This window comes from Sebastes fasciatus, chromosome 8 (genome assembly GCF_043250625.1).
Source record: "Sebastes fasciatus isolate fSebFas1 chromosome 8, fSebFas1.pri, whole genome shotgun sequence".
Taxonomy (NCBI): domain Eukaryota; kingdom Metazoa; phylum Chordata; class Actinopteri; order Perciformes; family Sebastidae; genus Sebastes; species Sebastes fasciatus.
The window spans coordinates 7,847,660-7,865,118 of NC_133802.1; the positions used below are offsets into that span (position 1 = coordinate 7,847,660).

Sequence of the window (17,459 nt, forward strand, 5' to 3'; positions counted from 1 at the left end):
ATTGTAATTCAAGTGTTCTGAGAGAAAACTAGACTTCTGCACCTCCTCATGGCTCTGTTTTCAGGCTTTAAAAAATCTAGCCCGTGACGGGAGACTTTGACCAATCACAGGTCATTTCAGAGAGAGAGCGTTCCTATTGGCTGTTCATTCAACAGGCAGCTGTCAACCACTCGCAAACGTCAATCAAATAATCAAACTAGGGAGCGCTGATCAAATATGAATCAATATTCTGTTACTGTAATGCCTATTTCTCTCCTCAAATGTTTTCAGAAACATCTTGTAGTATAGTGTTTAGCTGTAAAATGAGGAAGTTTGCTCCGGCTGGTGGGCAGTGCTTGGTATTTCCTAAACTGATCTCAACATGGCTGCCGGATCAAAGTGTCACCGTGCGACCCTCTTACTGTGAGGTGGCAATTTTAACCACTGCACCACCGTGTCACTCCAGAGGATTTTTCAAAATAAAAATATTGAAAAGGGATAGATATGAAGGGAGGAGAGCAAAAGATGTCCTTATTTGTTGACGATGTATTAGTATTCTTGTCCAACCGGTAACATTCACTTTTACAGTTATTCTCACTTCTGAAACAACATGGTTCTCTCTCTGGTTATTAACGGAGTGCTCTAAAAATTAACAAAATTGTTTTCCAATAATTTCCTCCCTCTTAAATCAAACGATTAGGGAAGAAATTAGGATATGCGACTTCATCGCTCTAAGTTTTGGATATTGATTTGAATCGGTTAAAATGAATATTTGTCGAGATTGTTATCTTTTCCAGGCCCTTCCATTAGATCTACCTGACCAACAATTTCAGGAGTGCAACAAACTGTTCATGCTGTCGGTGCTCTACAGAGGTGAACACACACACACATACAGATTTCATTTAAAGAAGAACTTTGAGTGAAAACATGTTTGATTTCTGACTTCTTTAACATCAGATTGTTGCTGCAGAGATGGAGAAAGAACAGTTTCACATTCACTTTCTGTCAGTCGACTAAATGATTAATGGACTAATGGTTTCAGCTGTACTTGTATTAACAAATCGTCAGATTTTATAAACTCTTCATATGTTTTTTGTGTAAAAATTAGGGCTGTCAGTCAATTAAAATATTTAATCGAGATTAAACGCACATTTTTTATCTGTTCAAAATGTACCTTAAAGGGAGATTTGTCAAGTATTTAATACGCATCAATACAACATGAGAGTGGACAAATATGCTGCGTTATGCTAATGTATGTATATATTTATTATTGTAAATCAATTAACAGCACAAAACAATGACAAATATTGTCCAGAAACCTTCAAAAGTACTGCATTTAGCATAAAAAATCTGACCTGATTTTAATGCTACGGACGCTCTAGAAGACTGGTGAGAGGACGCCAAAAATGTCCTCATTTTTTTGAGTGTCCTGATATTGAAGTTGTGCTATCATAAAATTGTTCTCATTTGTCATGAAAACAAGTACACAAACACACACACACACACGCAGATAGCTCAGCTGACTTCCTGTAAATGGAGAAGAGGAGCAACACTTAGCAGCTGATGCAGGTACACAAACAGATCGGGAACCCTGACTCTTAAAGTGTTCGATGACTCCATTTAAAGTCAACGGAGCAGAAGGATGAATACTGAAGGCTGAAGCAGGGTGAGTTTTAATCCAACATTTTATTATTTCACTGTCAAAGTGTCTGAGTCTGTTTCCTCCCTGTGGACTGTAGAGGAAAGACATGTTAGAATGAACTCAACAGTTTGATTCCTCTGAACACGAAGTCATGACTGACTGAATAATACTCGTTAAACCTGCTGTAAGCCAAGAAAACAAGCAGAGATTTAAAGAGAACTGACCAGGTGGAGTTCTGGATGGTTTTATTATACGGTATACTGTGTGCGTGTGTTACTTCCTGTTCTCTCAGTCTTGCCTGTGACTCTTGTGCAAACTTGTTTCCTTTAAAATTTAAAGGAAACAAGTTTGATCATTTAAAGTTTAAATGATCTTATCTCACAGTCAGCATTCCTGTTTTTACCTCTCAGACTGACTTCAGATAAGAAGATGAGTGATTGTGTGGAGGAAAAGGAGGACAGAGCAGAGTCCGCCACAAGAGGAGGAGGATAGAATGATTGTTACCATGATATCTTTACAGAGTTATTAAATATTTCCTTATAGTATTATAAACCACTGTGCAGTGTTTTGGTGCCTGATAAACCTACAAACTCATGGATCCATAGTTCAAACCGGCCCCGTACGTAGTGTTGATGCAGGGCTGTTTTTGGTCTGAATGCCCAGACAGGAGTGCAATGAATTGGGTAACTGAGAAGATAGGAAACTGCAACACCAGGGTAGAGCTGGGAACTTAGTAGTTTATATTGAATGGTTGCTTAACTTTTCGAAAAAGTAAATTGTGATGAAACATTGCAACTGTACTTAATAAGATTTTAGGAGCATGTGATTAAAGAGCTGATGGTTATGGTTTGAAGGAGGGATTTCTGGGAGACGTTTAAGTTTGTTATGTTCAACGTGAACAGTTGTTTGTGCATAGAATGCATGCTTCATTCATTGCAAACCAGTGCAAAAATGTTTTCACACTGAATGCACCCCAGCACTTTCTGTTGAGCCTTTTCAGATTTCATGGGTCAATAGTTTTCCCATGACAAAACTGTTCATACCACTGTCAATAATACGTTTCTACATTGGGGCTCTCCACAAACAAAATAGCTTGACTCTGGTTAAAAGTAAGTCATTTACTATGTCATTTAAATCTCTGACCGGCCTGAACTTGCTTGTAAACTTCCCTGATCTTTTATAAATGTCTTTTATTCTGTTATTCTTTCAGATGGCTGCAATCAGAAAGAAACTAGTGATAGTTGGTGATGACGCCTGTGACAAGACCTGTCTCATCTTAGTGTTCAGCAAAGATCAGTTCCCTGAGGTTTATGTGCCCACAGTGTTTGAAAACTATACGGTAGATATCGAAGTCGATGGTAAACAGGTAAGCTGTTTATTATACTGACAAGTGTTGAATGTTTTTTTCATATTTACAGTAGTCCAATGTCCATTAACATTGCATGGAGTACGCACTCCATGCAATGTGATGAATGATGTCTGAGGCTGATACTGATATCGATATTGGGGAGTTTAAAACGTCCGATAATTATATATATATATATATACACTGTATATACACACACAATTTGACCGCAGTGAAAATGTTGTTTTTGAAAGGCTAAACGCCAACAAATATGGATTGAAGCAGAATATATTGTTAGATAAAAACACAAATTTTGACATTTGGACTTAACGCTCTTGAATAATTGGAAATGTTTTGATCACACGAGTCGGAAACAACGCAGCCACCACTGGAATATAATTCTACAAATAGTGTAATACTACCACCACGGGCACTCTTGTCTCAATTTCATCAATAGTTAGTAGTAGTTGTTTTATTTTTAAAAAATGTTAACTTTAGGGGCCATGCTTCTGTCTTTTACAACAACTTCACAGCTTTCTCCATGTAAACCTCTAAGCAAATGTATTTCCATATATAGGGAAATTGGGCGTAGCAGTATGCCGATTTCACATAGCTGGCACGAGCCTGTCAATTTAGAATGATTCTGATTTACTAACATACGCACTGGTGGTAAGAACAAAATTGGCCGGTGCACACGTGTCATGAATCCGATGGTCATTTTGCGTGTGCACTTATTTTGTGCGCAAAGTAAGGACATTTCTTCACACACATTAGTGAATGAGGCCCATTAACATTGTCATTCTAAACAGGTCAATGCAAAATCTGTAGTCAGATGCTCACCAAAGCTCTTTCTTTCGTCCTTGGTATTAATGTAGTCCTATTATCCCGTCCTGTTATAGGTGGAGCTGGCTCTTTGGGACACAGCGGGTCAGGGGGACTACGACCGACTGAGACCTCTATCCTATCCAGACACAGACGTCATCCTCATGTGTTTCTCCATCGACAGCCCTGACAGTTTGGGTGAGATTTCCTCTTTGCCACTGTTGTTTTTTCACAAACATTCTGCTTGCATCTGCTCCATGTTCAACACGTACACCTTGTGCCTGATGCAGAGAATATTCTAGAGAAGTGGACTCCTGAGGTCAAGCACTTCTGTCCCAACGTGCCCATTATTCTCGTGGGAAACAAGAAAGACCTGCGAAATGATGAGCACACACGTCGAGAGTTGGCCAAGATGAAACAGGTCAGTGAGGCCCTACAGTACTTCACGGAGCTCATTCAGATGCTTTGAAGCTGCTGTGTTTCAAGCTTGCAGAGTTATGTACACACAGAATTTTATACTAATCTTACCAAAGGAGGATGAACTACTAGCAGAACTGATGTGTCAGGGTAAATCAGAAATCACATCATTGTTTTTAAGCTTTCATTTACATTTACTATATTCATCAGCATTTTGTAGAGCTGGAGCCGATTATTATTTTTTTTACTATCAATTAATTTCAAAATGGACTAATTGTTTTTTAAATATTTTTTAAAAAAGAGGAAAAATCGAATCCACTAGAATGTATCAATTAGTAAATGTCAGAAATTATTACAAATGCACATCACTGGTACCCAGAGCCCTAACTGATATCTTTATATCTATCTATATAGATAGATAGATTGATAGATAGATAGATAGATAGATAGATAGATAGATAGAAAGAGAGCGTTTATGATGGTAACGTTTGGCCATGGCGTGCTGCTGCGACAAGACTTTGGGGGGCGCGTGTTTAACAGCAACAAAACTGTATCAAAACATCCGTTTACAAACTCCCACACAACTCATGCAGTATAATCCAAGTCTCATTTATCCAGTCGTATGCTCAGTCCTTCCCAAACACATGCATCTTCCTTAAAACCTTACTATTTAAAACACTTACTCATCTGTAAGTGTTTAAAATAGTTTCCATAATGTTGTCAGACACTCATAATAACAATCTGAGCCTGTCAGTGGCAAAAACAAGCACTTTTAGTGGACGTATATTGATGGAGCAGATTTGCCTGATAGATTACATTACAAAAAGACGTTTCAATCATACCCATCCATCCTGTGCGTGTGTCTAGTCCGGAGGATGTTCGTAAGTGTTTTTTACTCCACAGATACGCTCTCATTTTAATCTGTGCCGCAGCTGTCTGCACGGCTCCGTCTCAGCTGTGTCTCATGAAACCGCCACCTGAACTGAAGCGTTTATTTATGCTTCAAGTCCATTTTTTTGACAATACACGCATAAACGGGAGGTTGATGCCCAATTAAAAAAAGCACTGAATAATATATTTATCCACATTTTGCAACCGACAGAGCAGCGTGTGCTGTAGTGATGCGCAGGTCAGGGTTTATTTAATACTCGCACTCACCGGACCACTTATGAGAGAGCCGTACCCACAAAAATATGCGTTAATCAACCACCTGACCTGCGAACCGCCAACTTTATGCATTATAGAAGCACAATTGTCAGAACTGAGAGACGAGGCACTCTCCAAGGGGCTAATCCTGCTGTTGGGAGCAGCTAGAAGCACACTATCACCATTCTCCACATCTCAACAGTGAACTTTAACAAAATAGTAGCCTCATGTGTCGGTCTATACTGTCTGTTTTAGCCTGGTGTTTGGCTGCACTGTGTAGAGAAAGAATGGAGACCACAGTTCCAAGATTTAACCTATTTCGACGCGCTTTGAGCGCCGACCAGCTGAGCTAAAAACCACGCTCACTGGATGCTTGCTGCACATACACTTATTTGGCCCCCCCGCTTCTCAAATGAATACGGCGCTGCTGGTTCTTGGAACATTAAATGTATGTACCAGCTACTCAAAAGAGGCAAAGTTGTTGTTAGAATAGAGATCATACAGTGATGCCACGTTTTGGCCATTGATGGACTGAGAATACAATGTCTTCTAAGTGTTTTAAAAATATTTTTCTGTATTACTTTTTAAATGATGTCCTGTTTTCTATGAGTTAATGATTTTCCTTTTATGATTTTGGCTTATCCAAACAGGAACCAGTGAAGTCAGACGAGGCCAGGGATATGGCTAACCGGATCAATGCCTTTGGTTACTTGGAGTGCTCAACCAGGACGCAGGATGGTGTGAGGGAGGTGTTTGAGATGGCCACCAGGGCGGCGCTGCAGGCCAAGAGGCGAGACAAGAAGAGCGGTTGCCTTCTGCTGTAGAGTGTCAGGTCACACAGGATCGGGAGGGAGGGGGAAACAAACCAGGCAAAGAAAAGCATCCCTCCTCTGTGTCTGCTTTGTCACCAAGGTGGGTACATTTGAATGGGGCGTTTAAAGGGATGAGCGAGAAAAGTCAACCCAGGCTAAAGGGAAAAAAGGAAGGTCAAATACAATGGAAAAAGGGAGCATATACATTTAAGTACAAGGTTATAGCGTTAAGCTTTCAAATAAAAGTACTGTAATCTTGTGTTTAAGATTCATTAGACATGAAATTATTAAGAGAATATGAAGAAAAGGGGACATCTCTCTCACTCATACTTTTAAACCTGTGGGAGGGTATGAAGGGTTCCCAGTTCTCTGAATGGAGTACGATGGTCTCATCATGGTTTGAGATTGAGACCAACTCCAGAAGAGATCCGGTGTCAATTCGCTCCAGATGTATGCCTGCCTAACTACCTGTTGGGAGACTTCCATGGCCTGCAGTGTGACTAAGCTTGCCTTTCTTTCTCCTTTATTCCCCCGGGGAAACAACCTAACTTTATATGGCCTTGCGTTTCTGTTTTATCAACCCGTAGTATTTGATAAAACTTCCATTCATTTAAAAAGCTGATGGCAATGAGACCAACTTATTTGAGTGTTTTATACAAGCTTGTTAATGAATGCAACACTTAACATATTAAGATTTAGTTGAGCTTATCTTGGCTTTCAAGTCAGAAAACTGTATGTGATTGAATTGATGTGGACTGTCAAACACACTGTATACAGTTGGGTATTAAAGCGTTAACTAAATTGTACTATCCTCGAGGCAGTACTGCAAAATTTCTGAACAGTAGTGGGGCCTTAACTTGAGAGAAGAAGACCTTTTATGTAAAACAGGGTTATATTAAAGACGAGCCTTTATTTATAATTCCCCCTGTTTTATAAGTACATGTCATCATATTTTAGTAAGAAAGCCTCCTTGTTTTCTGATCTGCTCCGGTTTTAATTAGCCGTGAATGCAAACTCAACACCTCCATGATAAATTCAGGATAATGTCCATTTCTACAGCACTATTTCCATCACTACACAGTGATGTCTGAGTTTCTCTTTTTAACACAAATACTGTTTTCACTTACTAATTATTTTCAGTCACTTCAATTTTCCCATTTTTATTTTTATTTGTATCCTCGTTAAGCTACCATCAACAAAAAGCAACACTTTCTGTACATATTTTACATTAAAAACCCTCCACCAGGTCATAGGATGTCCTCTAGCTACCAGTAGACTTTTAATTTGAAACAGGAAGTGCAGAGATTCCGTGACAGTAACTTAACAGTAACAAATAATCATGGAAGCCACTGGAAATAATTAGTGAATGAAAACAGTATTTCTGTTAGAGAAGTATGACATGACTGTTGTTGTACTGATGGGATGGAAGTGTTGTGGAAATGTACACTATACTGACTTTTAGCATGTGAGACATAATAATACGGTAAGTCCATGCTCAGTTATTTTAACCCAGCCATTATTTGTCGTTCAGTTGTTCCCACATTATTACTCTCATTATTTAAATACCAGCTTTTATTTGGAACGGTGTACCTGTATGCCAGGGTGGAAGTGTGTTTTGTTTCCACTCTGCCAGTTCACTCATGATGCCTACAACTATTCATGTACCGCTTTTTATTCTGTCATATATTATTTTAACTATGTGGTATTCTACTGGCTTATGTTGTATTATTTGCACACATCTTAAAACAAAAGGTCAGTGTGGCGTACACACTTTGAAAAAAAAAAAGTTGAATTATGAAACGCTAAATGCAAGCGACTCCTTAGGGATTGGTTATTTGTAAGAGGAATATTGTTTTGTATACAAACGTATCCTCATATTTTTTATTATGTATTCTAAAGGAAATAAATTGTAACTGAGAATGACCAAATTCTGCCACTGGTGTCACAGCTCACATGCTTTGTCTCTTAACACTGTTTCAGTTATTATCATAAATCATGCTTTTGTCCACCACTCACAGGGTCAATCTTTACCAAGTCATGCTGTGAAGCCAAATTGTTGTTCAAACTTACTGGACTTTATTTTTAAATTCTAGTAAAGATCACAAATCTGTCAGGTTGGATTTTGGGGGAAAGAGATTTAATAAGTTGATTCTCATAAAAATGTACATATCTAATGAGCTATTACTGAATAACCAAGATGATTGATATTTTAATTGTCTTTAATTCTTTGTCTCTCTCATAACTGTTATAAGTTTTAAAAACAATCCCAAAGGAAAATCAACCAACAGAGGGACTTCCGGTTCGGCAAGCTAGGAGGCTGTGGTGTTAGAAAACAGGCTCCTAGCACTTTTGACTTAGCAATTTATGTTTGTTGAAATAATAGAAATAGGAGTAGAATGGACATTTGAGTAGTGCAAAAGAAAATGGTGATTCCTTTTAGTTGTTATGGTGACAACACGTCGGTGGGGCTGTAAAGTGTATTTCTCCCTCGCTAAGCCGGCAGTGGAGGTAGTCACAGAGCCAAATGAACGTCTTTTAAAGCTTCAGTAGGCAGAACGTTTTTGGCATCATTGGGCAACAATTCCATAATAACCTTTCAGCATATTGTAATTCAAGTGTTCTGAGAGAAAACTAGACTTCTGCACCTCGTCATGGCTCTGTTTTCAGGCTTTAAAAAATCTAGCCCGTGACGGGAGACTTTGACCAATCACAGGTCATTTCAGAGAGAGAGTGTTCCTATTGGCTGTTCATTCAACAGGCAGCTGTCAATCACTCGCAAACGCCAATCAAATAATCAAACTAGGGAGCGCTGATCAAATATGAATCAATATTCTGTTACTGTAATGCCTATTTCTATCCTCAAATGTTTTCAGAAACATCTTGTAGTGTACTGTTTAGCTGTAAAATGAGGAAGTTTGCTCCGGCTGGTGGGCAGTGCTTGGTATTTCCTAAACTGATCTCAACATGGCTGCCGGATCAAAGTGTCACCGTGCGACCCTCTTACTGTGAGGTGGCAATTTTAACCACTGCACCACCGTGTCACTCCAGAGGATTTTTCAAAATAAAAATATTAGAAAGGGATAGATATGAAAGGAGGAGAGCAAAAGATGTCCTTATTTGTTGACGATGTATTAGTATTCTTGTCCAACCGGTAACATTCACTTTTACAGTTATTCTCACTTCTGAAACAACATGGTTCTCTCTCTGGTTATTAACGGAATGCTCTAAAAATTAACAAAATTGTTTTCCAATAATTTCCTCCCTCTTAAATCAAACGATTAGGGAAGAAATTAGGATATGCGACTTCATCGCTCTAAGTTTTGGATATTGATTTGAATCGGTTAAAATGAATATTTGTCGAGATTGTTATCTCTTCCAGGCCCTTCCATTAGATCTACCTGACCAACAATTTCAAGAGTGCAACAAACTGTTCATGCTGTCGGTGCTCTACAGAGGTGAACACACACACACATACAGATTTCATTTAAAGAAGAACTTTGAGTGAAAACATGTTTGATTTCTGACTTCTTTAACATCAGATTGTTGCTGCAGAGATGGAGAAAGAACAGTTTCACATTCACTTTCTGTCAGTCGACTAAATGATTAATGGACTAATGGTTTCAGCTGTACTTGTATTAACAAATCGTCAGATTTTATAAACTCTTCATATGTTTTGTGTGTAAAAATTAGGGCTGTCAGTCAATTAAAATATTTAATCGAGATTAAACGCACATTTTTTATCTGTTCAAAATGTACCTTAAAGGGAGATTTGTCAAGTATTTAATACGCATCAATACAACATGAGAGTGGACAAATATGCTGCGTTATGCTAATGTATGTATATATTTATTATTGTAAATCAATTAACAGCACAAAACAATGACAAATATTGTCCAGAAACCTTCAAAAGTACTGCATTTAGCATAAAAAATCTGACCTGATTTTAATGCTACGGACGCTCTAGAAGACTCTGGTGAGAGGACGCCAAAAATGTCCTCATTTTTTCGAGTGTCCTGATATTGAAGCTGTGCTATCATAAAATTGTTCTCATTTGTCATGAAAACAAGTACACAAACACACACACACACACACGCAGATAGCTCAGCTGACTTCCTGTAAATGGAGAAGAGGAGCAACACTTAGCAGCTGATGCAGGTACACAAACAGATCGGGAACCCTGACTCTTAAAGTGTTCGATGACTCCATTTAAAGTCAACGGAGCAGAAGGATGAATACTGAAGGCTGAAGCAGGGTGAGTTTTAATCCAACATTTTATTATTTCACTGTCAAAGTGTCTGAGTCTGTTTCCTCCCTGTGGACTGTAGAGGAAAGACATGTTAGAATGAACTCAACAGTTTGATTCATCTGTGAACACGAAGTCATGACTGGCTGAATAATACTCGTTAAACCTGCTGTAAGACAAGAAAACAAGCAGAGATTTAAAGAGAACTGACCAGGTGGAGTTCTGGATGGTTTTATTATACGGTATACTGTGTGCGTGTGTTACTTCCTGTTCTCTCAGTCTTGCCTGTGACTCTTGTGCAAACTTGTTTCCTTTAAAATTTAAAGGAAACAAGTTTGATCATTTAAAGTTTAAATGTTCTTATCTCACAGTCAGCATTCCTGTTTTTACCTCTCAGACTGACTTCAGATAAGAAGATGAGTGATTGTGTGGAGGAAAAGGAGGACAGAGCAGAGTCCGCCACAAGAGGAGGAGGATAGAATGATTGTTGCCATGATATCTTTACAGAGTTATTAAATATTTCCTTATAGTATTATAAACCACTGTGCAGTGTTTTGGTGCCTGATAAACCTACAAACTCATGGATCCATAGTTCAAACCGGCCCCGTACGTAGTGTTGATGCAGGGCTGTTTTTGGTCTGAATGCCCAGACAGGAGTGCAATGAATTGGGTAACTAAGATAGGAAACTGCAACACCAGGGTAGAGCTGGGAACTTAGTAGTTTATATTGAATGGTTGCTTAACTTTTCGAAAAAGTAAATTGTGATGAAACATTGCAACTGTACTTAATAAGATTTTAGGAGCATGTGATTAAAGAGCTGATGGTTATGGTTTGAAGGAGGGATTTCTGGGAGACGTTTAAGTTTGTTATGTTCAACGTGAACAGTTGTTTGTGCATAGAATGCATGCTTCATTCATTGCAAACCAGTGCAAAAATGTTTTCACACTGAATGCACCCCAGCACTTTCTGTTGAGCCTTTTCAGATTTCATGGGTCAATAGTTTTCCCATGACAAAACTGTTCATACCACTGTCAATAATACGTTTCTACATTGGGGCTCTCCACAAACAAAATAGCTTGACTCTGGTTAAAAGTAAGTCATTTACTATGTCATTTAAATCTCTGACCGGCCTGAACTTGCTTGTAAACTTCCCTGATCTTTTATAAATGTCTTTTATTCTGTTATTCTTTCAGATGGCTGCAATCAGAAAGAAACTAGTGATAGTTGGTGATGACGCCTGTGACAAGACCTGTCTCCTCACAGTGTTCAGCAAAGATCAGTTCCCTGAGGTTTATGTGCCCACAGTGTTTGAAAACTATACGGTAGATATCGAAGTCGATGGTAAACAGGTAAGCTGTTTATTATACTGACAAGTGTTGAATGTTTTTTTCATATTTACAGTAGTCCAATGTCCATTAACATTGCATGGAGTACGCACTCCATGCAATGTGATGAATGATGTCTGAGGCTGATACTGATATCGATATTGGGGAGTTTAAAACGTCCGATAATTATATATATATATATATACACTGTATATACACACACAATTTGACCGCAGTGAAAATGTTGTTTTTGAAAGGCTAAACGCCAACAAATATGGATTGAAGCAGAATATATTGTTAGATAAAAACACAAATTTTGACATTTGGACTTAACGCTCTTGAATAATTGGAAATGTTTTGATCACACGAGTCGGAAACAACGCAGCCACCACTGGAATATAATTCTACAAATAGTGTAATACTACCACCACGGGCACTCTTGTCTCAATTTCATCAATAGTTAGTAGTAGTTGTTTTATTTTTAAAAAATGTTAACTTTAGGGGCCATGCTTCTGTCTTTTACAACAACTTCACAGCTTTCTCCATGTAAACCTCTAAGCAAATGTATTTCCATATATAGGGAAATGGGGCGTAGCAGTATGCCGATTTCACATAGCTGGCACGAGCCTGTCAATTTAGAATGATTCTGATTTACTAACATACGCACTGGTGGTAAGAACAAAATTGGCCGGTGCACACGTGTCATGAATCCGATGGTCATTTTGCGTGTGCACTTATTTTGTGCGCAAAGTAAGGACATTTCTTCACACACATTAGTGAATGAGGCCCATTAACATTGTCATTCTAAACAGGTCAATGCAAAATCTGTAGTCAGATGCTCACCAAAGCTCTTTCTTTCGTCCTTGGTATTAATGTAGTCCTATTATCCCGTCCTGTTATAGGTGGAGCTGGCTCTTTGGGACACAGCGGGTCAGGGGGACTACGACCGACTGAGACCTCTATCCTATCCAGACACAGACGTCATCCTCATGTGTTTCTCCATCAACAGCCCTGACAGTTTGGGTGAGATTTCGTCTTTGCCACTGTTGTTTTTTCACAAACATTCTGCTTGCATCTGCTCCATGTTCAACACGTACACCTTGTGCCTGATGCAGAGAATATTCCAGAGAAGTGGACTCCTGAGGTCAAGCACTTCTGTCCCAACGTGCCCATTATTCTCGTGGGAAACAAGAAAGACCTGCGAAATGATGAGCACACACGTCGAGAGTTGGCCAAGATGAAACAGGTCAGTGAGGCCCTACAGTACTTCACGGAGCTCATTCAGATGCTTTGAAGCTGCTGTGTTTCAAGCTTGCAGAGTTATGTACACACAGAATTTTATACTAATCTTACCAAAGGAGGATGAACTACTAGCAGAACTGATGTGTCAGGGTAAATCAGAAATCACATCATTGTTTTTAAGCTTTCATTTACATTTACTATATTCATCAGCATTTTGTAGAGCTGGAGCCGATTATTATTTTTTTTACTATCAATTAATTTCAAAATGGACTAATTGTTTTTTAAATATTTTTTAAAAAAGAGGAAAAATCGAATCCACTAGAATGTATCAATTAGTAAATGTCAGAAATTATTACAAATGCACATCACTGGTACCCAGAGCCCTAACTGATATCTTTATATCTATCTATATAGATAGATAGATTGATAGATAGATAGATAGATAGATAGATAGATAGATAGAAAGAGAGCGTTTATGATGGTAACGTTTGGCCATGGCGTGCTGCTGCGACAAGACTTTGGGGGGCGCGTGTTTAACAGCAACAAAACTGTATCAAAACATCCGTTTACAAACTCCCACACAACTCATGCAGTATAATCCAAGTCTCATTTATCCAGTCGTATGCTCAGTCCTTCCCGAACACATGCATCTTCCTTAAAACCTTACTATTTAAAACATTTACTCATCTGTAAGTGTTTAAAATAGTTTCCATAATGTTGTCAGACACTCATAATAACAATCTGAGCCTGTCAGTGGCAAAAACAAGCACTATTAGTGGACGTATATTGATGGAGCAGATTTGCCTGATAGATTACATTACAAAAAGACGTTTCAATCATACCCATCCATCCTGTGCGTGTGTCTAGACCGGAGGGTGTTCGTAAGTGTTTTTTACTCCACAGATACGCTCTCATTTTAATCTGTGCCGCAGCTGTCTGCACGGCTCCGTCTCAGCTGTGTCTCATGAAACCGCCACCTGAACTGAAGCGTTTATTTATGCTTCAAGTCCATTTTTTTGACAATACACGCATAAACGGGAGGTTGATGCCCAATTAAAAAAAGCACTGAATAATATATTTATCCACATTTTGCAACCGACAGAGCAGCGTGTGCTGTAGTGATGCGCAGGTCAGGGTTTATTTAATACTCGCACTCACCGGCCCACTTATGAGAGAGCCGTACCCACAAAAATATGCGTTAATCAACCACCTGACCTGCGAACCGCCAACTTTATGCATTATAGAAGCACAATTGTCAGAACTGAGAGACGAGGCACTCTCCAAGGGGCTAATCCTGCTGTTGGGAGCAGCTAGAAGCACACTATCACCATTCTCCACATCTCAACAGTGAACTTTAACAAAATAGTAGCCTCATGTGTCGGTCTATACTGTCTGTTTTAGCCTGGTGTTTGGCTGCACTGTGTAGAGAAAGAATGGAGACCACAGTTCCAAGATTTAACCTATTTCGACGCGCTTTGAGCGCCGACCAGCTGAGCTAAAACCACGCTCACTGGATGCTTGCTGCACATACACTTATTTGGCCCCCCCGCTTCTCAAATGAATACGGCGCTGCTGGTTCTTGGAACATTAAATGTATGTACCAACTACTCAAAAGAGGCAAAGTTGTTGTTAAAATAGAGATCATACAGTGATGCCACGTTTTGGCCATTGATGGACTGAGAATACAATGTCTTCTAAGTGTTTTAAAAATATTTTTCTGTATTACTTTTTAAATGATGTCCTGTTTTCTATGAGTTAATGATTTTCCTTTTATGATTTTGGCTTATCCAAACAGGAACCAGTGAAGTCAGACGAGGCCAGGGATATGGCTAACCGGATCAATGCCTTTGGTTACTTGGAGTGCTCAACCAGGACGAAGGATGGTGTGAGGGAGGTGTTTGAGATGGCCACCAGGGCGGCGCTGCAGGCCAAGAGGCGAGACCAGAGCTGTTGCCTTCTGCTGTAGAGTGTCAGGTCACACAGGATCGGGAGGGAGGGGGAAACAAACCAGGCAAAGAAAAGCATCCCTCCTCTGTGTCTGCTTTGTCACCAAGGTGGGCACATTTGAATGGGGCGTTTAAAGGGATGAGCGAGAAAAGTCAACCCAGGCTAAAGGGAAAAAAGGAGGGTCAAATACAATGGAAAAAGGGAGCATATACATTTAAGTACAAGGTTATAGCGTTAAGCTTTCAAATAAAAGTACTGTAATCTTGTGTTTAAGATTCATTAGACATGAAATTATTAAGAGAATATGAAGAAAAGGGGACATCTCTCTCACTCATACTTTTAAACCTGTGGGAGGGTATGAAGGGTTCCCAGTTCTCTGAATGGAGTACGATGGTCTCATCATGGTTTGAGATTGAGACCAACTCCAGAAGAGATCCGGTGTCAATTCGCTCCAGATGTATGCCTGCCTAACTACCTGTTGGGAGACTTCCATGGCCTGCAGTGTGACTAAGCTTGCCTTTCTTTCTCCTTTATTCCCCCGGGGAAACAACCTAACTTTATATGGCCTTGCGTTTCTGTTTTATCAACCCGTAGTATTTGATAAAACTTCCATTCATTTAAAAAGCTGATGGCAATGAGACCAACTTATTTGAGTGTTTTATACAAGCTTGTTAATGAATGCAACACTTAACATATTAAGATTTAGTTGAGCTTATCTTGGCTTTCAAGTCAGAAAACTGTATGTGATTGAATTGATGTGGACTGTCAAACACACTGTATACAGTTGGGTATTAAAGCGTTAACTAAATTGTACTATCCTCGAGGCAGTACTGCAAAATTTCTGAACAGTAGTGGGGCCTTAACTTGAGAGAAGAAGACCTTTTATGTAAAACAGGGTTATATTAAAGACGAGCCTTTATTTATAATTCCCCCTGTTTTATAAGTACATGTCATCATATTTTAGTAAGAAAGCCTCCTTGTTTTCTGATCTGCTCCGGTTTTAATTAGCCGTTAATGCAAACTCAACACCTCCATGATAAATTCAGGATAATGTCCATTTCTACAGCACTATTTCCATCACTACACAGTGATGTCTGAGTTTCTCTTTTTAACACAAATACTGTTTTCACTTACTAATTATTTTCAGTCACTTCAATTTTCCCATTTTTATTTTTATTTGTATCCTCGTTAAGCTACCATCAACAAAAAGCAACACTTTCTGTACATATTTTACATTAAAAACCCTCCACCAGGTCATAGGATGTCCTCTAGCTACCAGTAGACTTTTAATTTGAAACAGGAAGTGCAGAGATTCCGTGACAGTAACTTAACAGTAACAAATAAACATGGAAGCCACTGGAAATAATTAGTGAATGAAAACAGTATTTCTGTTAGAGAAGTATGACATGACTGTTGTTGTACTGATGGGATGGAAGTGTTGTGGAAATGTACACTATACTGACTTTTAGCATGTGAGACATAATAATACGGTAAGTCCATGCTCAGTTATTTTAACCCAGCCATTATTTGTCGTTCAGTTGTTCCCACATTATTACTCTCATTATTTAAATGCCAGCTTTTATTTGGAACGGTGTACCTGTATGCCAGGGTGGAAGTGTGTTTTGTTTCCACTCTGCCAGTTCACTCATGATGCCTACAACTATTCATGTACCGCTTTTTATTCTGTCATATATTATTTTAACTGTGGTATTCTACTGGCTTATGTTGTATTATTTGCACACATCTTAAAACAAAAGGTCAGTGTGGTATACACACTTTGAAAAAAAAAAGTTGAATTATGAAATGCTAAATGCAAGCGACTCCTTAGGGATTGGTTATTTGTAAGAGGAATATTGTTTTGTATACAAACGTATCCTCATATTTTTTATTATGTATTCTAAAGGAAATAAATTGTAACTGAGAATGACCAAATTCTGCCACTGGTGTCACAGCTCACATGCTTTGTCTCTTAACACTGTTTCAGTTATTATCATAAATCATGCTTTTGTCCACCACTCACAGGGTCAATCTTTACCAAGTCATGCTGTGAAGCCAAATTGTTGTTCAAACTTACTGGACTTTATTTTTAAATTCTAGTAAAGATCACAAATCTGTCAGGTTGGATTTTGGGGGAAAGAGATTTAATAAGTTGATTCTCATAAAAATGTGCATATTTAATGAGCTATTACTGAATAACCAAGATGATTGATATTTTAATTGTCTTTAATTCTTTGTCTCTCTCATAACTGTTATAAGTTTTAAAAACAATCCCAAAGGAAAATCAACCAACAGAGGGACTTCCGGTTCGGCAAGCTAGGAGGCTGTGGTGTTAGAAAACAGGCTCCTAGCACTTTTGACTTAGCAATTTATGTTTGTTGAAATAATAGAAATAGTAGTCGAATGGACACTGAACTGTTTGCCGTGGTCATTTGAGTGGTACAAAAGAAAACGGTGATTCCTTTTAGTTGTTATGGTGACGACACGTCGGTTGGGCCGTAAAGTGTATTTCTCCCTCGCTAAGCCGGCAGTGGAGGTAGT

At 38.8% G+C, this 17,459-nt stretch overlaps 2 protein-coding genes across 2 annotated transcripts; both read left to right on the forward strand.

The window, feature by feature from the left end:
• The first annotated feature begins 1,483 nt into the window (after positions 1-1,483).
• On the forward strand, positions 1,484-8,096 carry LOC141772286 (rho-related GTP-binding protein RhoA-C-like). Its single transcript, XM_074643109.1, has 5 exons — positions 1,484-1,645; positions 2,832-2,987; positions 3,866-3,986; positions 4,079-4,209; positions 6,002-8,096. Exons 2-5 carry the CDS (start codon positions 2,832-2,834, stop codon positions 6,173-6,175), a joined length of 582 nt encoding a protein of 193 aa, XP_074499210.1. The 5' UTR covers positions 1,484-1,645; the 3' UTR covers positions 6,176-8,096.
• A 2,173-nt stretch (positions 8,097-10,269) lies between these two features.
• Positions 10,270-16,853, forward strand: LOC141772287 (rho-related GTP-binding protein RhoA-C-like). Its single transcript, XM_074643110.1, has 5 exons — positions 10,270-10,415; positions 11,601-11,756; positions 12,635-12,755; positions 12,848-12,978; positions 14,770-16,853. Exons 2-5 carry the CDS (start codon positions 11,601-11,603, stop codon positions 14,938-14,940), a joined length of 579 nt encoding a protein of 192 aa, XP_074499211.1. The 5' UTR covers positions 10,270-10,415; the 3' UTR covers positions 14,941-16,853.
• Positions 16,854-17,459: the final 606 nt, after the last annotated feature.